Source organism: Vulpes lagopus, chromosome 2 (assembly GCF_018345385.1).
Source record: "Vulpes lagopus strain Blue_001 chromosome 2, ASM1834538v1, whole genome shotgun sequence".
Classification (NCBI taxonomy): Eukaryota; Metazoa; Chordata; class Mammalia; order Carnivora; family Canidae; genus Vulpes; species Vulpes lagopus.
Window position 1 is genome coordinate 172,926,317 of NC_054825.1, and position 26,819 is coordinate 172,953,135.

Consider the following 26,819-nt stretch of genomic DNA (forward strand, 5'->3'; position numbering starts at 1 on the left):
CGCGGAGACCCTTGGGAGGTACGGCCCGCGCGGGAGTACGCAGGCGCAGACGGCTGGCCAGTGGTCGAAGGTGAGGCTGGTGGGTCCTACGGAGGCAGAGGAGGCGGGTGATGGCGGGACCCGGGGGGAATGCCGAGGAGGGAGGCGGGAACCTGGGCCGGGAAAAGCAAGGAAGGAAGAGGGCGCCTGGGCCAAGAAGGCCAGGGAGGAAGGCGAGAGTCTGGGCCCTACAGAGAGCGAGGAGGGAAGCGAGAACCTAAGCAGAAGAAGGAACCAGGAGCCGGGGCCGGGAAATGCCGAGGAAGAAATAGGGAGCCCGGCCCGGGGAGCGCCCTAGAGGCAACCGGTAGTCCAAGCTGGACAGCGCCGAAGAGAGAACTGGAAGCCTGTGGCGGGTGTGAGGTTGGGGAGGGCAGGAATTTTGTCTGTTTTGTTTTGTTTTGTTATCCCCATGAGGAAACCCCAACTCTGGGAGTGCGGCCTGGCGCACTCGGGCGTTCAGTTCGTGGAGCTTTTTGTGGCTGTCCTTGTGTAGTTCGGGCATGTGTTACTTCGTGTGACGTTGTGGAGCCGGTTGTTTGTGCAAGTGATAAGGTCTGTGTCTGGTTTTTCAAATAGGTTGCGAGTCGATTTATGTTTGAGACTGCATGCGACTTTGGAGAGACGACAGTAAGGGGTTTGTGAGTAAAATTTTGCTACTTTGTGTAGAAGTATGTTATGGGCTCTGTGAGATTATACATGACGTGTGCCTATGGGATTGTGATTGTGTCTTGGGTGATATAACTGTGTCTTTGTCTAATTTTTAAAGTGTTTGGTGTGCACAATCTGTGGTAATTCATGAATGTTGTTTATCGTGTGACTGAGAGCGCTTGAGAAATTGGTTGCATGACCAGTTAAATATGTATTGTTTAGATTATCTGAATATTGGCCTTTTTATACGCTTGTAGAATTTGACTCTGTGGCAGTTAGACAAGTGAAATAGATAGATTTTTTTTTAATGGAGAGAAAGTAAAATAAAAATAATTTTCAGATGCTAGAATTATGTATTGGGAAACCCCACACTGTCTAATAACTGGTATGGTTAAAATGAGTAGAACACCATTTGGGAGGACACATACAAAAATTTTCTCCCATAATTACCACTCAGATTTTCTGTTCGGGTGAATCTCTTCTTTTCCCTGCTGCTGGATGCATTCCTAGACAGATTTAGTAATTTCTTTAGTCATTCTGAAGATTGAATCTGTTGAACATTCAAATACAAGATCAGTCTCATTTTACAATAGCTATTTAGATAAATAAGATGTTCACTATAGAAATCAATACTTCAAATTTGTTTTAAAAGTAAAAACTCTCCTTCCTGCCTGAAGCCTGTGGGGATGGGGGTCAAGGGGAGTACATGATCAGTTTCTTTTCTAATTCCTCAACCTCAATTTTGTCTCCTCTTTAACCCCTCTAGGTGGGTAGTCTCTAGCTGGAATGGATTGGGAGCTGGAAAACAGGAGACAAGTCAGGGACAAGAAGAGGCTAACATGATTGGTACCATTATAATTTAGTGTAAGTCATGTCTTAACATTCTGAGAGAACCCACTGCTGGGAACTTCCAGATACACTTCCCTTCTCATGGGTACAGCCACTTCTCCAGCTGTCTCCTCAGTGTTTCCTCTGGGCATGCAGTAGTCCACCTGCTCTGGTGGGTCTTGTCTCTCCAGTGAGTCCTCTTGGACAAGAGGATCCAAGCCAACCCAGGCAGGCTCCATCCATGGGTTGCCCATCTAGAGCTCAGGTGAGAATTAACCCCCTCAGTCACTTTGCCCTCTTACATACTGGAAATATGTACATTTTCCCCAAAATTCTCATACCACTTTGGTTCCCAGTGACATCAGCATCTCAGGGGCCCCTTGTTTATTATAAGAAAACACCCACTTTTCTCCCCCCAGAAAACTGTACCCTATAAATAATTTTTACTCTCTTAGACATTTCCTTCTCTCAGCCTTTTGAAGTAGGGGTTAAATTAATGGTAGCAAAACCTAAAAAAACAAAACAAAACAAAAAAAACCTTCCTTTTTTTTTTTTTTTAAAGACTTTATTTTAGAATGACAGACGCTTAGAAGCTTGTTTTGCTCACCATCTTTGGGACATCTGCTGAGACTGAGAGAAAAATTTTAAGTTACCATGCTATTGCAATACAACAATTAGAAAACTCAGAAGTTTGTTGGAAAAAAACATTGACAAATCAATAGGCTTCATATGTGTGCTTGTGTGTATATATATGTATCAGAAAACTATGGAAAATGGCCAGTGGCCATCGAAACTATGAGATACAAAGGATTTTGTAGCCTGTGAAAAAAGAATTAATGTTTCTAAGGGACTCAAAAAGTAAGACTTGAATAAAAGAACAGGAAGACACAAAGTGATAAAGTGTCAACTCCCTAACATTTCATGCAGTCCCATTAAAATTCAGTAAAATTTTTGAACTTTCTGAAGTTCTTAGGAGAAAATGAACAAGCCAAAAATTCTAAAAGAAATAAACAGGGAAGTAGCCCTGATACTAAAATGTGTTTTAAAACTGTAATGACTGCAGAGTCATCGAGACAATCAAATGAACAGATCATTAAACCTAAATAAAAAATCCAGATCTACTCAAATATATAAAGGAAATAAAGATGGCAGTTTTGATGAAGAGAGGAAGTAATAGGTTATTGAACACCTGACAGTACTAAACCAAATGGTTAATAATATAAGTTTTTGCATAGGAAAAACACGTCAAATGAGAAACCATAAAAAAATTAAGTGAATATAATATTTCCTTCCTTTAAAAAAGATCTAATAACCAATCTAGAAAATAAAAATATGATAGAGAAGTGAAAGAATTATAAGAGGTCATTTACAGATAAACTAAGGATATTTTTTAAACTTCTGAAAAGAATCTTATTTTCTGTCATAATAAGAAAAATAAAACCTAGAACCACAATTTTCTACCTATTGGATAGGCCAGCATCAAGGAGATTATATTAGTAGCATTTGTCAGGGCATGAGGTGATAAGTATTCACATATACTTCTGGTGATAGTATAAAAGAACATTATGGTGAGCAGCTTGGAGGTAAGCTGCTAAGAGAGAAAGGAGGGGAACTTCTCCAAAATCTAACCTGTTGCCCAAGAGCCTATTTCTCTGGATTTGGGGATAAGGATGTCTAGGTCATTCTTTCCCCAACATTATGTAGAATATGCGGAGTGGTCAAGGGCCAAAGCAAGGGAAATGGAAGCAATTTCAATTGAGTCTTAAGTTGTAAGAGAGCTGTAAGGCATGTATAGTGTCATGTGGCTTCTTTTCATCTTGGCTTTGCCTTCATAGGAACTGCCTCTTTTCCAAAGAGGAACCCAAAGGAAGACTGGTCACCTCTTGCATATCTCAAAACCATGGCACAGGTGAGGTGATGGTTTCTGTCTCCAAAATCGTGGGGTTTTTTGTGTTTTTTTTTTGTTGTTGTTTTTGTTTTTTAAAGGATATTTGAGCATTTGCCTTTCTTCTACTAAATCCTCCTGCCTATCTTCCCCTTCAGGGAAGTGGTACTCATTTCTTCCCTTATTGGCCAGATAAGCCTTTTCTTTCCACAGACTGCTCCTTCTAATTTTAGCTAGTGTTCACATGTTAAATTGGTATATCATTGAACATCTTTCTCAGTCTTCTCCTAGGAGCAGAGCTGGGACAAAAAAATGCATTTCCTCGAATGAGAGCATATTACTGCATGAACTTGTCTTGTTTAGATAAAAACAGTCAAGATAAGATGGAGATGGAACTGATAGATTGCTTTTAGTAAGTGGCAAAGAATCTTGTCTTGAGGCATTGAGAATAGAGCTATGCTGGGCAAAATGTACAAAGAACTGAGAATCTTGCTTTTCTCCTGTCTGATTCTTCAATTTTGCTCATAGCTGCTAACAGTTCCTGAAAATCTGTGGCCTGCCAGTAACATTCCTCTGTTATGCTAATGGTGTTCCTATGTTTAAATTTCTTATAATTTTATATTTGGGTGCAGAGGAAGTAAATGAATATGCTTAGATGACCATATTGAATTACAAGTGTAACTCTTGAAATATTCTGCCCTTGGTTTCAAAGATGTTACTCTTGGTTTTCAGAAAATTCATCTTTAGCGGCATCTGGATGTCTCAGTTGGTTAAGTGTCTGACTCTTGGTATCAGCTCAGGTCATGATTTCAGGGTTATGGGATTGAGCCCCTCCTCTGAGTCAGCTATTCTCTCCCTCTCCCTGTATGCCTTCCCTCCACTTGTGCGCACATGCTCTCACTCTCTCTCTCTCTCTAAATAAAATATTTTAAAAAAAAAGAAAAAATTCATCTTTATATCTGGACCTCTTAAATGCTAGTATCCTCCAGATTCTTTATTCGTTCTCTTCTCTTTACAGTCTCCTATTCCTATTCACAATCTACCACTATTCTAATGATGCCCACATAATTTTTAACCTAAACCTCTGTCAAAACCATATTCAGAAAAAAAAACAAAAAAACACCAAAAAACATATTCAGTCTCCAACTATGTATCCCCACCTGCATGTTCCACAGATACTTCATGCCCAAGATTTATCTCATTATCTCCTGCCCATCCTATTCTTCCTGGTTTTGTTTTCAATCTGCTTTGACCCTTGTCCCATACCCACCTGCTAATACAGCTGTCTTCAGTTAAATAAATGTTTCTCTTCCACTGCACAATTTAGTGGTTAATCTTATTCCTTATAAAATAGTTCTTTCATCCCCACTGATATCTTTGAGTACCTCTTTCATATCATGGTCACTTGTCCCATTTAACACCTTTGCTCCTTTTCCAGTCCTCCAAGTGCTCACCCCAATTTTCACTGAGGGATCTTTGTGTTCTGTGTTTTTCTGTCTAACCGTGTGTGTGTGTGTGTGTGTGTGTGTTAAAATATACATAATATAAAATTTCACCATTTTAGCCATTGTTAAATTTATAGTTTAGTCCCATTAAGTACGTTCACGATGTTGTGTAACCAGTACCACTATGTATTTCCATAATTTTTTCATCATCCCAGACAGAAACTCTGTACTTACATTAACCAATGAACTGTTATCTTCTACTTTTTACAGCATCAGACCTAAGGCACATTAGAAGAATGTGTAAATACAGCCCATTAGGGGAGCAGAAAATGTCAAAATGCTTATTAACAGTTTAAAATCAAGACTGTCATCATTAATAATAATATGATTTTCTAATTCATGAATATGATGTATATCTCTTTTTATTTAGAACTTTAAATTCAGTAAGTTTTATTGTTTTCAGTGTACAGTCTTGCACATTTTGATATATTAATCCCTAGGTATTTATTTTTGTATGTTATTGTAAATGCTATTCATTTTTATTTCAAATTCTCACTGTTTATTGCTGATACATGAAAATGCAGTTGATTTTTTTATATTGACTAACAGTCTTTCTAAAGTCACTTTCTAAGTTTTTTTGTATATTATGTAGGATTTTCTATATAAATAGTCATGTTATATGTGAATAATGACTGTTTTCCTTCTTGCTTTTCAATGTTATTTATTACATTATGTAGAACCTTTAGTACAATATTGAATAAGATGTACTTTTTTAGCCTTTTGATGTTTGTACAATCTGTAGCATGCCCCTCTTTTCATTTCTGTTATTGGTAATCTGTCTTGTTCTTTTCCTTGGTCAGTTGGCCAGAGGTTTATTAATTACATTGATCATTTCAAAGTACCAGCTTTTGGTTTTATTGGTTTATTCCATTGTTTTTTCCCCCTGTAATACTTTGGGTTTAATTAAATCATGTTCTAGTTTTGCAGATGGAAATTTCTATTACTAATATGAGACCTTTTTTCTGATAGAAGCATTTAATGCTATAAATTTCCCTCTAAGTACTGTTTAAGGAGTCTTCAAGAAATTTGAACATGTTGTATTTTCATTTTGATTCAGCTGAAAATATTTTCTAATTTCTCTTGTGATTTCTTATTTGACCTATTGGTTGTTTAGAAGAAATGTATTTCATTTCCAAATATTGGAGATTTTCCAGGTAGCTTTCTGTTGTTGATTTCTAGTTTAATTCTTTTGCAGTCAGGGAACATACTCTATATAATTTCAGTCTTCTTAAGTTTAGAGCTTAAGCTTTTTTTAAAAAATATTTTATTTATTCATGAGAGACACAGAGAGAGAGAGGCAGAGACATAGGCAGAGAGAGAAGCAGGTTCCATGCAGGGAGCCCGATGTGGGATTCAGTCCTGGGACTCCAGGATCATGCCCTGGGCCGAAGGCAGGCGCCCAACTGCTGAGCCACCCTGGCGTCCCAATGGAGCCTTTTTTTGTGGCAGGATTATAGTTTAAGTTGATGACTGTTCCATGTGCACGTGTAAAGAATATTTATTCTGGTGTTACTAGTTAAAGTATTCTCTAAATAATCAGGTCAAATTGCTTGATTATGATGGTAAAAATTTCGGTTTCCTTACTGATTTCCAGTCTTGACTGAGAGGAAAGTTGAAATCTTCAATTATGATTTTGGTTTTGTCTATTTTTCCTTTTCTGTTCTATCAGTTTTTGCTTAATGTATTTTGAAGTTCTGTTTTTAAGTACATTCACTTTTATTTTTATTTTTTTAATATACTTTTAAAGATTTTATTTATTTGTTCATGATAGACATGGGGGGCGGGGACAGAGACACAGGCAGAGGGAGAAGCAGGCCCCATGCAGGGAGCCCGATGTGGGACTCAGTCCCAGGACTCCAGGATAACACCCTGGGCCAAAGGCAGGGGCTAAACCGCTGAGCTACCCAGGGATCCCCTGTATTCACTTTTAGAATTGTTACATTCTCTCATGAATTGACCCACTCTTTCTTTTTTTTTTTTTTTTTTAAGATTTATTTATTTATCCATAAGACACAGAGAGAGAGAGAGAGGCAGAGACACAGGCTCTATGCAGGGAGCCTGACATGGGACTCCATCCCAGGTCTCTGGGATCACGCCCTGGACTGAAGGTGGCGCTAAGCCGCGGAGCCACCCGGGCTGCCTGACCCACTCTTTTATTATGAAATGCCTCATTTAATCCCTAATAATATTCTTTGTTCTGAAACCTATATTGTTTGATATTATAGCCATTTTGGCTTTCTTATGAGTAGTAGTTATACAGTGTACATGTTTTCCCTCCTTTTAAAAAAAAGATTTATTTATTTTAGAGAGAGAACGTGAGCAGGGGGAAGGGCAGATGGAGGGAGAGAATCTTCAAGCAAACTCCCCACTGAGTGCAGAGCCTGATGCAGGGTTCAATTCCAGAACCCTTAGATCATAACCTACGCCAAAACCAAGAGTTGGATGCTGAACCTACTGAGCTGCCCAGGCACCCCTCCATGCTCTTTACTTTAACTTTCCTGTGTTTTCACATTTTTAGTGAGCTCCTTTTTCAAAGATTTTATTTATTTATTTATTTATTTATTTATTTATTTATTTATTTATTTGAGAGAGAGAGAGAGAGAACGAGCAGGGGGAGGAGCAGAGGGAGAGGGACAAACAGACTCAATGCTGAGACCAGAGCCTGATGTCAGCCTCAGTCTCATGACCCTGGGACCATGAACTGAGCTGAAACCAAGAATTGAATGCTTAACTAAGCCACCCAGGTGCCCCTATAATCAGTTTCTTACAGATAGTATATAATTTGTTCTGACTTTTTTCTCTAGTCTGATACTACTTTTTAATTGGAGTTTTTAGTCCATTTTCATTTAATGTGATTATTGGTAAGTTAAGTTTAAATACACCATATTGTCATTTTTTCCATTTCTCCCTATTGTTATTTTACTGTTATTGTTCCTTTTTCTATTCTTATTTTCTTTTGGATTGAGAAATTTTTTTATGATTCAGTTTTTTTTCTCTAATAGTCACATATTACAAGTACTTTTTTGTTTTTTGGATTTTTTGGTGGTTATTCTAGGCCAAGGATTAGCAAACTATTGCCTGAGGACTAAATCAGGCACGCCAGCTGGTTTTGTAAATAAAGTTTGGAAAGCTTATGTTGCTTTCTCTTCAATTTTACTCCTCTTTCCTTCTTTGGTGTCTAATATGTTGTACTCCCATCCATTGTTTTTTTCATGTTATATATTTTTCTTCTCCAGAAGTTCTTTTTGATCCTTTTTTATATCTCCATTTTCTCTCATATTCATCTTCTACATTCTTGAGCTTATGGAGCATGTTTAAAATATCTGCTTTAACATCCTTATTTATAAAATCTCTCATCTGTTTGTGGTTTTTGTTTTGTTTTGTTTTCCTTCTGAATATAGGTCCTATTTTCCTGCTTCATTACATGCCTGGAATTTTTTTAAAATTATTTATTTATTTATGAGAGACACACAGAGAGAGGCAGAGATATGGGCAGAGGGAGAAACAGGCTCCTCACAGGGAACCCGATGTGGGACTTGATCCCCAACCCAGGATCACGACCTGAGCTAATGGCAGATGCTCAACCGCTGAGCCACCCAGGTGTCCTATACCTGGAATTTTTATACTTGAATTTTCAAATTGCTGAATGCTGTATTTTGTTACATTCCTTTAGAGAGTTAAGTTACTTCAGATCGTGACCCTTTTGAGGGTTAATCTTTTGTCACTGTAGAGCAGCATTAGGGCCAGTTTAGTCCCTAATTACTAAGGTTAACAACTGATAGTTTACAGCCAAATCTAGCCTACTGCCTGTTTTTGTGAATAAAATTGTATTGGAACACAGCTATACTAATTTTTTTTTCATATTGTCTATGATTACTTTTGCACTACAAGCATAGAATAGTGTAACAGAGACCATATGGCCCACAGGTCTGGCCCTTACACAGAAACCTTGCCAACTCCTGCTCTGCCGAAAGTCTGTTTATTATCAGCTCCCTCTGTTCTGGCTAGTGAGAATACAGACCGTTCTCATACCTATTTGAGCTCTGGGAATTGTTCACCATATTACTTTCTTTTTCTTTACCCAACTCCACAGAGTTTTACTCCCATGGATTTTGCAGACTAGTATTCAGTCATAGATTCAAGGGAATCATTCTGCAGATGTCTGGAGTGGTCTTGGTATATGCGTATGTCCGTGTGTCTGTCTCTGTCTCTGCTGTTCTCTACTCTTAATTATTTTGCCTGGTAGTTCTAGCCATCTTAGACCCTCCGAACTCTGATCTGTTTCTACAGCTCAGGGATACTGTTGGGCTCTGTGTATTCTCTCCAAGTTCCTGACCTAGAAACTGTTTTTAGGTGGTAGGCTGGGGCAGTTATAGAGCTTACTTTGCTTCCCTTTTTGCAGGATCACTGTTTTGTCCTGTCAGTTGTGCAGTACTTGAAAACAGATGTTTAATATATTTTTGTAATCTTTTAGTTGTTTATGGTAGAGGAGAATTTCTTATATAGCAGTTAATTCCCATGGGAATGATAGTGTGAAGTATTGATTTGTTTTATTGGACAGTTAATTTAGCTCAACTCAAACCTCAGACTTCTGACTCTCTAATTAATTGGTGGCAGCTTGAATCCCTGCTTTATTTATTTTATGTTTAACCAGGGTGCTTAGATTCTGGCCCACTCATGCCTAATTCAGTTATTAGCCAAGGATATGAACAAAGTTTTTTTTCAAACTCCTTGGGGCTCCCTTCTGGCTTTCCTTTCTGTGGGATTTCCCTACTTCCTTTCTAGATGCTGCTGTTGCCCTAAACTCTGTCTTTTGGTTCTTCAAACCAGTAAGACCATGGGTTTCCACCTCAATTTTATTTGCCACTCACAATCTCTTCTTGGGACTTGCCCTCAGGCTACAAGTTGTATAAATTGGCAGTTCTCCCATTGCTCTTCTGTCCTTCCAAATGTAAACCCTCCTCTCCAGTTTCTGTCTGTTTGGGTCACTTTGCAGTGCAAAGTGTATACACTATATATATGTGTATGTAAATGTATACACTGTATATATATGTATGTAAGTGTATATGCTATATATCTATGTATGTATATATGTATATATATATTTATATAAGATTTTATTTATTTATTTGAGAGAGAGTGTGTGTACAAGTGGGGGAGAGGGAGAACCAGACTCCCCGCTGAGCAGGGAGCCTGATGCAGGGTTCTATCTAACTCTGGGATAATGACCTAAGCCGCAGCTGCTTAACCAACTGAGCCACCCAGGAGCCCCTATGTATTTTTTTAAGTTTATAGTTGTTATCTACAGTAACAGTCGAATAAGATGTATTCTGCCATTCTTGAAGTAGAACCCCAAACCCACTCTCACTTTTTAATTAATTTTATGCAGTGTAGTTTATTTACAATAAAAGCACACATTTAAGTGTAGAGTACATGAGCTTTGGAACTTAACTTGTAGTGAGACAGTCAAAAAAGAAAACTAATCCAGGGGCACTTGAGTGGCTCAGGGGTTGAGTGTCTGTCTGCCTTTGGCTCAGGTCATGATCCTGGGGTCCTGAGATCGAGTCCCGCATCAGGCTCCCCGCAGGTAGCCTGCTCTCTCCCTCTGCCTATGTCTCTGCTTCTTTCTGTGTCTCTCATGAATAAATAAATAAAATCTTAAAAATAAATAATTTATATAATATCAGACTTAAGATTTTTTTTAAGATTTTATTTATTTGAAAGAGAGCACACACAAGCGGGGGTGGGAGAGAACAAGGGAGAGGGAGAAGCAGGCTTCTTTACAGCAGGGAGACTGACAGGGGGCTGGATGACAGGACCCCGAGATCATGACCTGAGCCGAAAGCTGATGCTTAACCAGCTGAGTCACCTAAGCACCCCATGGTTTTTTCCCCTCCTACTTTTTGATGGCTACATTTGTAGCCATGCTATTTGTTCTCAATGTTCTATGAACATTTGCCTAGAAGTCTGTTGGACTATATTTTCATTTGTTTGGGATAAATACCTAGATGTGGAATCAGTGGGTTATATGAAAAACATACGTTTAATTATTATAAGAAACTGCCAAATTTATGGAGAGTGGTTGTGCCATTTTACAATCCCACAATGTATAAGACTTAGAGTAGTTCCATATCTTCACCAACACTTGGTATGGTCACTTTTTATTTTTAGTTATCCTTGAGAGTGTGCAATGGTATTTCATTATTTTAATTTTCATTTTCCTAGTGTAAGTAAAAATAGCATTTTTTATTTTGCTTAGTTGATGTTTATGTAGTCTTCTGAACTTGTTAAGAACTTTTGCCAATTTTTAATACGTTTATTTCTTATTTTTATGCTGTGAGAGTTCTTTATACATTCTAGACAGAAATCTTTTGTCAGATAAAGATACTGTGAATTATCTTTTACCAGTCTGTGTTTCAATTTTTTATTTTCTTAAAGGTCTCTTTCAGAGCTGGTTTGTTTTTTTTTATTTTTTTTCTAAGATTTTATTTCTTTATTCATGAGAGACACAGAGAGAGAGGCAGAGACATAGGCAGACAGAGAAGCAGGCTCCATGCAGAAAGCCTGATGCAGACCTCGATCCCGGGACTGCAGGATCACGCCCTGAGCCAAAAGCAGATGCTTAACCATTGAGCCACCCAGGTGTCTCAGAACTGAAGTTTTTTTTTTAATTTTGACAAAATCCAGTCCATCGGGGTTTTTAATTTTATGATGCGTGCTTTTTGTGTCTTAAGAGTCTTTGCACACTCCACGGTTGTGCATATTTTATTTTTTTTGTTTACTATATGAGTATTATGGTTTTATTTTTATTTTTTTTAAGATTTTACTTGTTTATTCATGAGAGACACACAGAAAGAGGCGGAGACACGGGCAGAGAGAGAAGCAGGAGTTTTGCCTAATGTATTTTGAAACTTTTGTTATTTAAGTACATATACATTTGTAATTGTTTCATTTTTCTGGTGTATTTACTTTTGTATCATAAAATGCCCCTCTGTAATCCTCAACTTTCTAGTGTTTGTATGTAATTCTCCATCCATAACTTTCAGCCTATTTTGTCTACAATATTTAAAATATCTCTCTTATAGACAGTTATATTTGAGCCTTGCTTTTTCGTGCATTCTAATAATCCTGGCCATTTTATTGGAGTATTTAGTCCATTTATATGTAATAAAATTAGAGGTATATGGATATAGGGCTACCATTTTCCTGTTTGTTTTCCAAATGCCTAACCTGTTTTAAGTTTTTTTTTTTTTTTTTAAGTTTTTATTTAAATTCTTACTAGTTAACATATAATGGAATATTGGTTTCAGGAGTAGAATTTAGTCACATCACTTAAATATAACCAATGTTTATCACAACATGTGCCCTCCTTAATACCCATCACCCATTTAGCTCATTCCCCACTGACTTCCCCTCCAGCAACCCTGTTTGTTCTCTATCTGACTTATTTAGCTTAGTATAATACACTCTAGTTCCTCTGTGTCATTGTGAATGGCAAGAAATATTCCATTATACACACACACACACACCACATGTGTGTTATATATAAACACACCACATATTTATCCAGGCATCAGTTGATGGACGTCTGGACTCTTTCCATAATTTGGCTGTTGTTGAAAATACTGCTAGAAACATCAGAGTGCATGTACACCTTTGAATCTGTATTTTCATTAGTGCATTAGCCTTAGTAGTGCATTTGCTGGGTCTTAGAGTAGTTCTATTTTTAGTTTTTTGAGAAACCTCCATACTCTTTTCCATAGTGGCTCCACCAGTTTGCATTCCTACCAACAGTGTAAGAGAGTTCCCCTTTCTCTGCATCCTCACCAACATCATTGTTTAATGTGTTGTTAATTTTAGCCATTTTGACAGGCATGAGGCAGTATCCTATCATGGTTTTGATTTGTATTTCCCTCGTGAGTGATGTTGAGCATCTTTTCATGTGTCTGTTAGTCATCTGGACATCTTCTTTGGAAAAATGTCTCTTCATGTCTTCTACCCATTTCTTAACTGGATTTGTTTTTTTTGGGTTTTGAGTTTGATAAATTTTTTACAGTTTTTGTAAACTAACCCTATATCAGGTATGCCATTTGCAAATATTTTCTCCCATTCTGTCCATTTCCTTTTAGTTTTGTTAATTGTTTCTTTCACTGTGCAGAAGCTTTTTATCTTGATGAAGTCTCAGTAGTTCATTTTTGCTTTTGTTTCCCTTTCCTTTGGAGACTTGTCAAGTAAGGTTGCTATGGCTGATGTCAAAGAGGTTTCTGCCTGTGTTTTCCTCTAGGATTTTGATGGTTTCCTTCTCACCACAAAATGGTCTTTAATCCATTTTGAATTTACTTTTGTGTATGGTGTAAGAAAGTGGTCCAGTTTCATTCTTTCGCATGTTGCTATCCAGTTTTCCCAACACAGTTTGTTGAAGAGACTGTCTTTTCCCCATCGGACATTCTTTCCTGCTTTGTTGAAGATTCGTTGGCCATAGAGTTGAAGGTCTACTTCTGGGTTCTTTATTCTGTTCCATTGATATTGTGACAGTACCATACTATCTTGATGACTACAGCTTTGCCATATAACTTGAATTCTGGAATTGTGATGCCTCCAGCTTTGATTTTCTTTTTCAGGATTGCTTTGCCATCTGGGGTCTCTTGTGGTTCCCTACAAATTTTAGGATTGTTTATTCTAGCTCTGTGAAAAATGCTGGTGGTATTTTGATAGGGATCGCATTAAATGTGTAGTTTTGGATAATAAAGGCGTTTTAACAGTATTCTCCCATTTCTCTATGTCATCTTCAATTTCTTTCATAAGTGTTCTATAGTTTTCAGAGTACAGATCTCTTACTCTGGTTAGGTTTATTCTTAGGTATCTTTTGGTTGTTGGTGCAACTGTAAATGGGATTTGATTCCCTGATTTTTCTTTCTGCTGCTTCATTATTGGTACGACAATTTCTTCATGATGATTTTGTATCCTACAGCTTTGCTGAATTCATATATGAGTCTTTTAGGTTTTCTACCTAGATTATCATGTTGTCTGTAAATAGTGAAAGTTTGGCTTCTTCCTTGCTAATTTAGTTGCCTTTTATTTCTTTTTGTTGTCTGATTGCTGAGGCTAGGACTTCCAGTACTATGTTAAATAACAGTGGTGAGAGTAGACATCCCTGTCTTGTTGCTGACCTTAGATAAAAAACTCTCGGTTTTTTCCTCATTGTGGATGATACTAGCTGTGGGTCTTTTGTATTTGGTCTTTTTTGATGTTCCATCTATCCCTCTTTAGTTGAGGGTTTTTTTTGTTTTGTTTTGTTTTTTTGGTCAGGAATGGATACTGTATTTTGTCAAATGCTTTTTCTGCATCTTTTGACAGGATCATGTGGTTCTTATCCTTTCTTTTATTAACAGTGTCACGTTGATTGATTTGCAATACTCAACCACTCTTGCACCCCAGGAATAAATCCCACTTGATTGTGGTGAATAATCCTTTTAACATACTGTCGGATTTGGTTTGCTAGTATCTTGTTGAGAATTTTTGTGTCCATGTTCATCAAGTATATTGGCATAGGGGGCACCTGGGTGGCTGACTGGTTGAGCATCTGCCTTTGGCTCAGGTCATGATCCTGCAATCCTGAGATCGAGTCCCACATCGGGATCTCCTCGGAGAGCCTGCTTCTCCCTCTGCCCATGTCTCTGTGTCTCTGCCTCTCTCTGTGTCTTTCATGAATAAATAAATGAAATCTTAAAAAAAAAAAAAGGATATTGGCCTATATTTCTCCTTTTTAGTAGGGTGTTTGTCTGGTTTTGGAATAAAGGTAATGCTGGCCTTGTAGAATGAGTTCAGAAGTTTTCATCCCAGTACTATTTTTTGGAACAGTTTGAGAAAAATAGGTATTAACTCTTCTTTAAATGTTTGGTAGAAAAAAAAAATAATAAATGTTTGGTAGAATTCCCCTGGGAAGCCATCTGGCCCTGGACTTTTGTTTTTTGGAAGATTTTTGATTACTGATTCAATTTCTTTACTGGTTATGGGTCTGTTCAAAATTTCTATTCTTATTTCAGTTTTGGTAGTTTATATGTTTATAGGAATTTACCCATTTCTTCCAGATTGCCTAGTTTTTTTGGCATGTAATTTTTAATAATGTTCTCTTATAATTGTTTGTATTTCTTTGGTGTTGGTTGTGATCTCTCCTCTTTTATTTGTAATTTTATTGATGAGTCTTCTCTTTTCTTTTTGATAAGTCTGGCTAGGTGTTTATCAGTTTTTTAATTCTTTCAAAGAACCAGCTCCTAGTTTCATTGATCTGCTCTGAGGTTTTTTTGTCTATCATTTATTTCTGCTCTAATCTTTATTATTTCCTTTCTTCTGCTGGCTTTAGGCTTTATTTCCTGTTCTTTTCTAGCTCCTTTAGGTGTAAGATAAGGTGGTGTATTTGAGAGTTTTGCTTCTTGAGATAGGCCTGTACTGGTATGCACTTCCCACTTAAAACCACTTTTGCTGTGCACTTCCCGCTTAAGACCACTTTTGCTGCATCCCAAAGATTTCACTTTCATTTGTTTCCATGTGTCTGTTTTATTTTTAATTTCTTTAATTTCCTTGTTAACCCATTCATTCTTTAATAGGATGTTCTTTAACCTCCTATTAGAGGAGGTTGACTTCAAGTTTCACAGTGTTGTAGTCAGAAAATATGCATGGTATGTTCTCAGTTATTTTGTTCTTGTTGAACCTGGATATGTGACTCAGTATGTATGTGATCTATTCTGGATAATGTTCCATGTGCACTGGGAAAAATGTATTTTGCTTTAGGATGAAATGTTCTGAATATATCTGTTAAGTCCATCTGGTTTAGTGTGTCATTCAAAGCCATTGTTTCCTTGTTGATCCTCTGCCTAGATGATCTCTCTATTGCTGTAAGTCGTCTTAGAAATCTACTATTATTGTATTTTTATCCGTGAATTTCTTTATGTTTGTTATTAATTGATTTATATATTTGGGTGCTCCCAAATTGGGAACATAAATATTTACACTTGTTAGATCTTGTTGGATAGGCCGCTTTATTATGAGATAATGCCTTCTTCATCTCCTGTTACAATCTTTGGTTTAAAATCTAGTTTACCTGAGGGGCATCTGGGTGGCTCAGTGGTTGAGCATCTGCCTTTGGCTCAGGTTGTGATCCTGGGGTCCTGGGATTGAGTCCCGCCATCAGGCTCGTGTGAGGAGCCTGATTTCCCTCTGCCTGTGTCTCTGCCTCTCTCTCTCTCTCATGAATAAATAAATATTTTTTTAAAAGATCGAGTTTACCTGAAAAATGGCTACTCTAGCTTTCTTTTGATGTCCATTAGCATGATAAATGGTTCTACATTCCCTCACTTTCAATCTGTGGGTATCTTTAACTAACCTGTTTTTTAATCATTTTAAATATATTTTAAGGCAGTTTAGGTTCATGGCAAAATTGTATAGAAAGTACAGAGTATTAGAGTGCATGGCTGGCTCAGTCCATGGAGCATGTGACTCTTAATCCAAGATTGGGGTCAAGCCCCATATTAGGGATAGACTACTTAAAAGTAAAATCTTAAAAAAAAAAGGGGGGCGGGGACGCCTGGGTGGCTCAGCGGTTGAGCGTCTGCCTTTAGCCCAGGGCGTGATCCTGGGGTCCTGGCATCGAGTCCTGCATCAGGCTTCCTGCAGGGAGCCTGTTTCTCCCTCTGCCTATGTCTCTCTTGCTGTGTCTCTCATGGATAAATAAATAAAATCTAAAAAAAAAAAAAGTAGAGTTTCCATTTACTCGTTGTCCCCACACATGAGTAGCCTCCCCATTATCAACATCCTGCAACAAAATGGTACATTCGTTAGTGAACCTACATTATTAATACATCATTACCTCCTAAAGTCTGTAGTTTATATTAAGGTTCACTCTTGGTCTTATATATTCAGTGGATTTTGACAAATATATAGTGATATGTCCGCCATTATAGTATTAGAACAGTTTCATTGCTCTAAAAAATCCTCTGTGCTATACCTATTTATCCCCCCCCCCCTTTTTTTTAACTGTCTCCATAGTTTTGCCTTTCCAGAATGTCACATACTTGGAATTATATAGCCTTTTGTAATTGACTTCTTATGCGCATTTCAGGTTCCTCCTAACCTGCTTTTAAAAAAAAAAAAAAAAGATTTTTTTTTTTTAATTTTTTTATTTTAGGGAAGGCAAGGGTGGTAGAGAGGGAGAGAATCTCAAATGGACTCCCCACTTGATCCCACAACCCTGAGATCATGACCTAAGCTGAAATCAAGAGTCAGATGCTTAACTGAGACAGTCAGGCACCCCACGCTGTTTTTATTCATCTGTTTTTATATTCATTGTATTTTGTGTCAATCAAATACATTTTAATAGTTAATTTTCATTCATGTATTGATTTTTTAGGTGTATCTTTTTCCATGCCCAGGTTTTTCATTACTTCTTTGAACACATTAAGAATCACTGCTTTGAAGCCGTTTTGGTGGTTTTATTTTTTATTTTTTGGCACAACAACATTGGGGCCCATTAGGGATTACTTTCTATACCTGGCCTTTTCTTAATATAGGCCATATTCCCCTTCCTCTTCTTTTGTTTTGCTTGTATGTTTAGTAATTTTTGTCAGAAACCTGGATATCATGAATAATATAGTAATCTGTTATGTCTTTTTTTCTGAGGATTATTGGGTTTTTGTTCTATCAGACAACTAACTTGCTTGACATCGAACTTTAATTCTGCCCTCACCTCCAAGTGTAAAGCAGCTAATATATCAGCTCAGTTCTTTAAGCTTCCCCCTGCTGCTTTTGACCTTAGCCTCCTTGGGGAAAGGATGTAGGTTTTCCTTTTGTTCATGTAGTTTAGTTCTTTATTAAGGAATTAGTAAGTGTTTACACTTATATTTTAGGGCGTACTTTCTGTAGGTCTCTTTCTTCCAGTGTTTCACCACTTATATTTCTTGCTGCAACTTCTGACACCTCCATCCAGTAAGGTTTCAGTTTTCTTGTGCTTGAGCTATGAGCAGGTTATGTAATACTATTTATCAAAAATGCAGAAATCTCAGAATCTCACTAAGTGTAGTGAAATTTTTCAAAACTCCTTTTTGTCTGCTTTTTCCGAAGTCCTCTGTGATTTCTCCAACAATTGCTTAGTTTAACTCTCACCCAGGAGTTTTTGAAGCATTTATACTCAGATTTTGGTTCTCATCCTTTCTGTAGTTCTCTCACTTCAAGAATTTATTTCCAGGAGTGCCTTGGTAGCTCAGTCAGCCAGGCATTCCTTGATCTCAGTTCAAGTGTTGATTTCAGGTTGTTTTGTTTTTAAGATTTTATTTATTCATGAGAGACCCACACACACAGAGAGGCAGAGACACAGGCAGAGGGAGAAGTAGGCATGATCTCGGGTTTCCAGGATCAGGCCCTGGACTGAAGGCGGTGCTAAACCACTGAGCCACCCGGGCTGCCCTGATTTCAGGGTTTTAAATTCAAGCTCTGTGTTGGGCTCCACACACTGGGCATGGAGCTTACTTTAGAAATAAATTTTTTTAAAAAATAATTTATTTCTAAATCTTTAGCTCATCTGCCACCTCTCAATTCTGCCTCAAGAGCTGTGGGATTTCTGGTATCTTTATGCAAAAAAAGTCATGAATTGAACAGTTGTTACTCATTGTGGATGCTGTCCATTAAAAATAAATTCTCCTTCAATTTTTGCGTGCTTTGATTGTTTTCCAGTGCCATCTGTCATTATTATGGTGTTCAGATGTATGTATTGTGTTAATTATAAATAATTATTATCTGAGGGATCATTTTCTTGACCAATTCACTATATTCTTTTTGGATGCCAGAAGTTGTTCCCACGCATTTTAAAACCATATTCTCCCTGCATAACACATTAATCTTGACAAGGAAGAATTTTACTTCCTTAATTGTGCTGGCCTTGTAATATACTGCATCTTGTATATTCTTCTATTGTAGTACCTGTAACACCTTCTAGCAGGTTTATGTTTATACATACTTTCTTGAAGGTATGTGTTCCTTGCTTTGAGGCTATGCAGGAATAGTGTTTTGTATATCTTGGAACTCCAGTAAACTAATGCAGTTTGGGGGTACACAGTAGCTTTATGTAAATATTTTTAGAATTAATTATTAAATAAATTAAGTGATAGGTACTTCTACTTTCACTTTTGTTTCCCCTATATGTAAATCACAAAACAAAAATGATTGGCTTTCTTTATATTCATATGAATGCCCCAAAGGAACAGGATCAAAAAGTAGTCTATAATATCTAGTCAGCTTATTCTGATCATAGTTCCAATCCATTGCAGGCATCAGTGTCATTCAAAGATGTAACTGTGGACTTCACTCAGGAGGAGTGGCAACACCTGGATCCTGCTCAGAAGACTCTCTACATGGATGTGATGTTGGAAAACTACTGCCATCTCATCTCTGTGGGTAAGAAAAACTCCCTTCAAAACTTTCAGTAGTATACATTTCTTTTCAGAGTGCCTGAATTATGCCTTGAAGTTAAGGCTTAGGAGGTGATGAATTATTTGTTAACAGAAAGGATAGTTGTGTACTTTACCTAGAGCAGAGTGTTTACTCTTACGTGAAGAAATATCTTAATTTGTGGTATTGAAAATATAGTTTACTAATTTTTCAAAAATATCAAAACCTAGGCAACTCAATCCACATTTTTCTTGATCAGGGTGTCACATGACCAAACCTGATGTGATCCTCAAGTTAGAACGAGGAGAAGAGCCGTGGACATCATTTACAGGTCATACCTGCTTAGGTGAGTTTCTGACTCTTTAGGTGGATGAAATCTAGTGGAGAATAAATTTTAAAATGGTCACATGATGAGTGGCACCTTTGAAATATTTTGTCTTTTTAAAGGCTTCTAACCTTTGAAATGGTCATCATGCCTACAAAAACTTAAACTTTTAAATATCACTCTCCTGATATATTCTTTTCTAGTTTGCTTGATGTTATCAAAGATAGTTGCCACTCTTAATAAGAATTTACTATAAGCCTTTCTTCTTTCAGATCTTTTTTCTTGATTTGTGTCTTTTTCTAGCCTTCTCAGTCTCTTATCTTCTTGCCATTGTATATATTTCTTTTAGGGATTCTTAAATCTATTTTTAAAGAAGAGAATATTCTTGGTTAATATTTTTCTTCTTGGTTACTTTCCATTTTTTTTCTTTTTCTTTCTTTCTATTACCTCAGATTTTTTTTCTGTGCTAAGTCTAATAAGCTCCCCTTCTCACCACAAATCTAACCGCTAATTTTAAAACTCACTGGTCTTGGTCCAGATTGGTATTTCCACAGTTACCATTTTCTTCCAGCAGACTTTTGTGGTTCATTTTATATGGCTGATCATCATTCCTGAAATCAACCCTTGGTGTGGGTAAAACATTAACTTATTCTTATCCTGATTCCTTTAGTGATTATTTCCAACTTAGTCTGTTTTCTTCATTACTGGCCATATTGTCTGGAACAATACCTGGCATGTAATAGTTACTAATACATATATTTTTTTAATGTATATTGTTTCCCTAAACTCTCAGTCTTATTTCTCTGATTTGACCTTAAGGGATCTACCTTTAAATTACAGTAATCTCATCTATTCTGCGGACTGAAGCTCTTTATGTAGATGTCTCTAACACAACATACTCAGCATATTTCTCCCACCTTCACTATAGTACTTCAGGAGTTCTGCACACTAACATTTCACCTATTTTGTGATAATATATTAGAAATGAAAGTCAAGGGATGCTTGCATGGCTCAGTGGTTGAGCATCTGCTTTTGGCTCAGGTCATAATCCCAGGGTCCTGGGATTGAGTCCTGCAACAGGCTCCCTGCGAGGAGCCTGCTTCTCCTCTGCCTATGTCTCTCCATGTCTCTATGTGTCTCTCATGAATAAATAAATAAAATCTTAAAAAAAATAAAAGGAAATGGAAGTCATGAACTTCCCTAGCTTTTAAATTCTTCCCCATTGTTTATTTTCAAATTATATTATTTCTACCATATGGTAGCAGCTTTTTCTATCTCTGTCATCTCTTGTGAATCTCTTCACAATTTGTATTATGTTTATCAGCCTGTGAGATAAATTTATGTCTTCCCATATTTTCGTTTTTCACTGATGTCATTCAAAATGATGTTACCTTATTTCATGTCTTGACTACAATAACATTTGGCTTTGATGTAATTTTGTCCTCTTTCAGTTTATTGTTCCCTATTATTTATTATATGAAATTGAAATTCTTCATTCAAGGACTACTAAAGCCTTCATCCTGTCTTTTCAACTTTATTTCTCTCCCTTGTGGAAAACTTGGTAATTACCATTTGTTCCAGTCTCAGTGTTCTCCACACATCTGTGATTTGTCATGATGTCTGTACTTCTCATTGTATTGTGTTCTCCTTTTCATATACTATATATCTTTTAAGTTAAGTCTTGAGATTTCTTTTCCATAAACTATTCCTTAACTACTCCATATCCTTTTTCTGAATTCCCACGCTACCTACTAACTAAAACACAACTTTTATATATGGTTATGTAATTTGATACCCGATTATATGTGGTTTATGCTTAGGGATTCTCTCCCTCAAAGATAAGATCCTCTGCTCAAATCTTTTTTGTTATAGTTGCTTCATTAACTGTGGAGCTATACAGGGGAAATAGGTTTTTCCTCCATTCAGAAAGGTTATACTGGTAAGTTAACCAGTATCTGCTCAGATGTATCTGCTCAGGCCAGGGCCGTATAGATTCTGATTGAAATGGTTGAATTCTACCAAACAGTACCTATCTAGGTTGGACACACATTGTTTATATACACTTAGAGGAATTCAAAGGAGATAGCCAATAAAGTATTACTTTCTATGAAGAAGGATTACTATCAAAAGCTACATTTTTCATGAAATATTTATGACTTGATTAGGCTTGTAAAAAGATTTGTTATAAAATGACTTTCTTAGACCATAATCACTTTCAAGTTATAAAGAAATAGTGCTTAAAGTAGTGGGAAATAAGTGAAGGGTTTTTTATATCATGGAATGGTAGTATTTTCTTGAAGATTCTCTAAATATGAGTAGAAATAAGACTGGAAGGCAAGCCAACTGATTAGAAAAACATAAAGCATGTGATTAGGAGTGAGATATTTATAAGGCAATAAATATGAGGCTTTACTGTTATTATGTGTGAGATTTGTCAGATATGAGAACAACTCTGAAAATTTGAATATAAAAAGTGAATCTAGGTGATTTAAAGTCTTGTTTACAGGGGAAGTTCCTTATATGTTGGTATTGAGTTTAATGGACTGAAAGAAGAAACCTGGATTTTTTAATCTAGATTTAACATTGTTCTACTGAAAGTGGATGATTGCAAAGTAACAAATCAAATACAGCTATAAAATTATAAGAAGAAATGAAGGTTAAAGTTAATGATTTAGAGTGAGAATGAGCAATCTAATCTTGTTCACCATATTGGAATACTAGAGTTAAAAAAGGTTACTATATTTGGGAAAGACTTGCAGCAGTCTTTCTTTAAACCTGAAAAAAATAAGTCTGCAAAGAAGAATAGTTATAATTGATGGTCATGAGATTTTTGTTAATGAACAGTCCTAAAAGGATTGATTAAAATAGCAATATGAATATGCCAGCAAATATATCTCTAGTCAGTTTTAAAGTTCTTGTTGGAAGTGTTTTCTTAGCTCTTTTCTCACAAAAGAAAATGATTCCCAGTATAGGGAGGATTAGAACCTGGACTCTAGATTCTCTTTCTAAGGGTGCCTGGCTGGCTCAGTCAGTTGAATGTCCAACTCTTGATTTTGGCCCAGGTCATGATTTCAGGGTCCTTTGATCAAGCCCTGCATCAGGCTCTGCAATCAGTGGGGAGTCTGCTTGAGGATTCTTTCCCTCTCCCCCAACTCATGTGTGTGCCCTCTTTCTCTCTAAAATAAGTATTTTTTAAAAAAAGGTGTCTCTGAACACTAGGAAATTGGTACTTAGAAAGGTTAATTAGTCACTGATAGCTACATGGAAGAGGGTAGTGGAACAATTGTTTTGCCTCACAGTCTAGAGATGAATGTGTTAAAATATATGCTCTGATCTGTGTTCTCCAAAACTAATCCTTCCTCTAATTTTTTTCTTGAACAAGTTTTCTACTAATTTTTCTTGTCCATTCTACTTAAAGTTTACTATTCTTGATAGGTTTACTTCATTGCTTCTGAATCCACCTATCCAAATATCAGTCTCTCACTGTTCTTCATCTTCTCACTGCTTAGTGTAATTGTTTCATTTTCCATATGAAGTCCTAGTACAAAGTGCAGAAATTACTAGTGCTCATTGCTTAATTTTCTTATTCTTTGCCACAGTGAGGCAGCTTTTAGGTTTTGTATTTTTTCCCAGCCAGGGAGTAATTTGTTCTGGGTCTTTTTTTGATCTCATGTGGTAGACACTAGTACAACTTCTTTCCATAGCAAATATGTGAAGATTCACAAATTGTTATTAATTATATTCTTTTGTAGAAGAAAATTGGAAAGAGGAAGACTTTTTAGTGAAATTCAAGGAACACCAAGATAAGTTTTCTAGATCAGTTGTATTCATCAACCACAAAAAACTGATTAAGGAGAACAGTAATGCATATGAAAAGACATTTACTTTAAGCAAAAACCCTATTCATTCAAAAAATCTACCTCCTGAATATGACACCCATGGAAAGATTTTTAAAAATGTTTCAGAATTAATCATCAGTAATCTAAGTCCTGCAAGAAAACGACTTGGTGAGTATAATGGATATGGGAAATCACTTCTCAATACTAAAGCAGAGACAGCTCAATCTGGAGTCAAATCCCATAATCACCATGGCAGGGCTGTCGGTCATAATGAAGTACTTATGCAATATCATAAAGTGGAAACTCCAGCACAGTCATTTGTATATAATGACTGTGAGAAAGCCTTCCTTAAAAAGGGAGGCTTAATGACACATAGTAGAGTTTACAGAAGGGAAAACCCATCTGAATATAATAAAAGGAGAAGAGCGACCAATATTGAAAAGAAACATACATGCACTGAATGTGGGAAGTCCTTCTGTAGGAAGTCAGTACTGATTCTGCATCAGGGGATTCACACAGAGGAAAAGCCCTATCAGTGTCATCAATGCGGAAATTCATTTAGAAGGAAGTCCTATCTCATTGACCATCAGAGAACTCACACAGGAGAAAAACCCTTTGTTTGTAATGAATGTGGTAAGTCCTTCCGCCTAAAGACCGCCCTCACTGATCATCAGAGAACACATACAGGGGAGAAATCATATGAATGTCCACAGTGTAGGAATGCCTTCAGACTGAAATCACATCTCATTCGGCATCAGAGAACTCATACAGGAGAGAAACCATATGAGTGTAATGACTGTGGGAAGTCCTTCCGCCAGAAAACCACACTCTCTCTACATCAGAGAATTCATACAGGAGAAAAGCCCTATATTTGTAAAGAATGTGGGAAGTCCTTTCACCAGAAGGCAAACCTTACTGTACACCAAAGGACTCATACAGGGGAAAAACCCTATATTTGTAATGAATGTGGAAAATCTTTCTCTCAAAAGACAACCCTTGCTCTTCATGAGAAAACTCATAATGAGGAGAAACCCTACATTTGTAATGAATGTGGGAAGTCCTTCCGCCAGAAGACAACCCTTGTGGCACATCAGAGAACACATACAGGGGAAAAGTCCTATGAATGTCCTCATTGTGGGAAGGCCTTTAGAATGAAGTCATACCTCATTGATCATCACAGAACTCACACAGGAGAGAAACCATATGAATGTAATGAATGTGGGAAATCCTTCAGTCAGAAGACAAATCTGAATCTACACCAGAGAATTCACACAGGGGAAAAACCCTATATTTGTAATGAATGTGGGAAGTCCTTTCGCCAGAAAGCAACTCTCACTGTACATCAGAAAATACATACAGGACAGAAATCCTATGAATGCCCTCAGTGTGGGAAAGCTTTTAGCAGGAAGTCATATCTCATTCATCATCAAAGAACTCATACAGGAGAGAAACCATATAAATGTAATGAATGTGGGAAGTGCTTCCGCCAGAAGACAAATCTCATTGTACATCAAAGAACTCACACAGGGGAGAAACCCTATATTTGTAATGAGTGCAGTAAATCCTTCAGTTATAAGAGAAACCTCATTGTCCATCAGAGAACTCACAAGGGAGAAAACATAGAAATGCAATAAATGATGTGACTTCTTTGTAAAGCCTTTCCAAGTTATTGTAAAACTTTAGTTAAAAAAAAGCATGCTAAAACATTTTAATAAGTAATTTTAATCACAAATGTAATAGTTAACTTAAAGTACCAATTACATAACTACTGTTTACTAGCATATATAACAGATAAGATCATTGTTATTGAACTCTATCAGAAATTAAGCTAATTTTTAAGTTTTCAAGTTCTGATTCCATTTATTTTTTTAAAAAGTACTTAACATAACACATGCAGACACAAGATACAAAATGGTTATAACATCAGTCTCTGTAAAAGAAAATATGAAATATATTTCTTCTTATGCTTTGGAATAAAGAACAGTTGTTACTTCCCCAAATTCACCATGTACCTGACTTGTAATGTCTTTGCATGTCTTTAAACTTTATGTATGTTTTATCATGTATCATGAATTCTTTTGTGTCTTGTTTCACTCAACATTTTTAAGATTCATACATTATTGCATATGGCAGTAATGTGTTCATTTTCATTGTTTACTCTTCCATTTTAAAAATATACCACTATTTATCCTCTTGATGGATTTTCGTATTTTTTATAATTTTGTGCTATAATAAAAATACTGCTGTAAATGCTATAAGTATTCTTGTATGTATGTGTGTATTTCTGTTAATCTTACATTAAGATGAACTACTCAGTCCAAGGTGTATGTAAGTTTTTTCAGCTATGGTAGGTAACTGCCAAACATCTCAGACCTTTCTTACTATGAGATTATTCATTTTGGAGATAACAGCTCTGATTATAAGTAGTTTGGAGAAAGGTCTTTAGCAGTCATTCAACTAGAGAATTCTACTAAAATATCCATATAATAAAATTGTAAGAAGACTCTTAGCCATGAATTATGAATGTAATACATTTTAAAAGACTCTTTATCTGTGCCTTATATCTTACACAAAACCAAAGAAATCATATTGGAAGGAATCCTACATGAAAATAGTTCAGCAGCACTTTGAACAGTGTTACTGAAGGCCCTTAATTATTTATAACATATATTTACTACATACGTTGTTACTATTTATAATAAAATGCAGTGGAAATTTGAATAAGCTTACACACACACACACACACACACACACACATACATAATTTAGGTCCTCTGTCTTACAGAAGGGGATAGCAATTGCCAGTGGATAATAAATGGAAACATGCTTGTCCAGGGCTTGCAGATAATTTGGAAGGAAAAAAAAATGTGAGGGATAAGGAAAAATCAGACATGATAAAAATTCAGACTTGAGAGGGTCATAGAAAATATGCCTTGTCTGACCAGAACATTATGAAATTTAGCCTTTAGTAATAATTATTTATGCTTAGAGGGATTTGAGGGTTTTCTAGGTGTTGGGGTTGTTTTTTTTTTTTTTTTTTTTGCATGTCGGCAGTTTGAACATACTAGAATAAAATAAATAGGTAAGATTACAGAGTCTATATTCATAACTATGAGAATCTAGTAAGTTTCATTTGAATAAACCTATATCTATATAAGTAAATAGTATGTGCTAACAATGGCAACTGACAATTATATTCACAATTTAGGGTGCAAGCCTGTGTATGTAGTGAGTGGAGAGGTGTGTTATAACAATCTATTCTAACCTCAACCAACCAAAGATGTTGGGAATGTGTAGGTCACTTTTTC

General features: G+C 36.5%; 1 protein-coding gene across 10 annotated transcripts; it reads left to right on the plus strand.

The window, feature by feature from the left end:
- The first annotated feature begins 26 nt into the window (after window positions 1–26).
- On the plus strand, window positions 27–25,766 carry ZNF567 (zinc finger protein 567). 10 transcript variants are annotated; one of them, XM_041745863.1, is made up of 7 exons: window positions 27–70; window positions 619–680; window positions 1,457–1,783; window positions 3,354–3,427; window positions 19,227–19,353; window positions 19,607–19,693; window positions 23,425–25,766. In XM_041745863.1, the coding sequence occupies exons 4-7, from the start codon at window positions 3,419–3,421 to the stop codon at window positions 25,143–25,145; spliced, it is 1,944 nt and encodes a 647-aa protein (XP_041601797.1). In that variant the 5' UTR covers window positions 27–70; window positions 619–680; window positions 1,457–1,783; window positions 3,354–3,418; the 3' UTR covers window positions 25,146–25,766. The 10 variants fall into 10 exon arrangements, with proteins under 10 accessions (XP_041601797.1, XP_041601798.1, XP_041601796.1 ...); XM_041745864.1 differs by lacking the exon at window positions 27–70 and having other exon boundaries at window positions 101–680; window positions 1,457–1,554; window positions 1,710–1,783; XM_041745862.1 differs by lacking the exon at window positions 27–70 and adding an exon at window positions 101–402.
- Window positions 25,767–26,819: the final 1,053 nt, after the last annotated feature.

Excerpts from the sequence above, each read along its gene's own strand:
- ZNF567 (XM_041745863.1), top strand. Across the intron at positions 19,354-19,606 it reads CTGCCATCTCATCTCTGTGG|GGTGTCACATGACCAAACCT; the intron begins GTAAGAAAAACT and ends TTTCTTGATCAG. Across the intron at positions 19,694-23,424 it reads TACAGGTCATACCTGCTTAG|AAGAAAATTGGAAAGAGGAA; the intron begins GTGAGTTTCTGA and ends ATTCTTTTGTAG.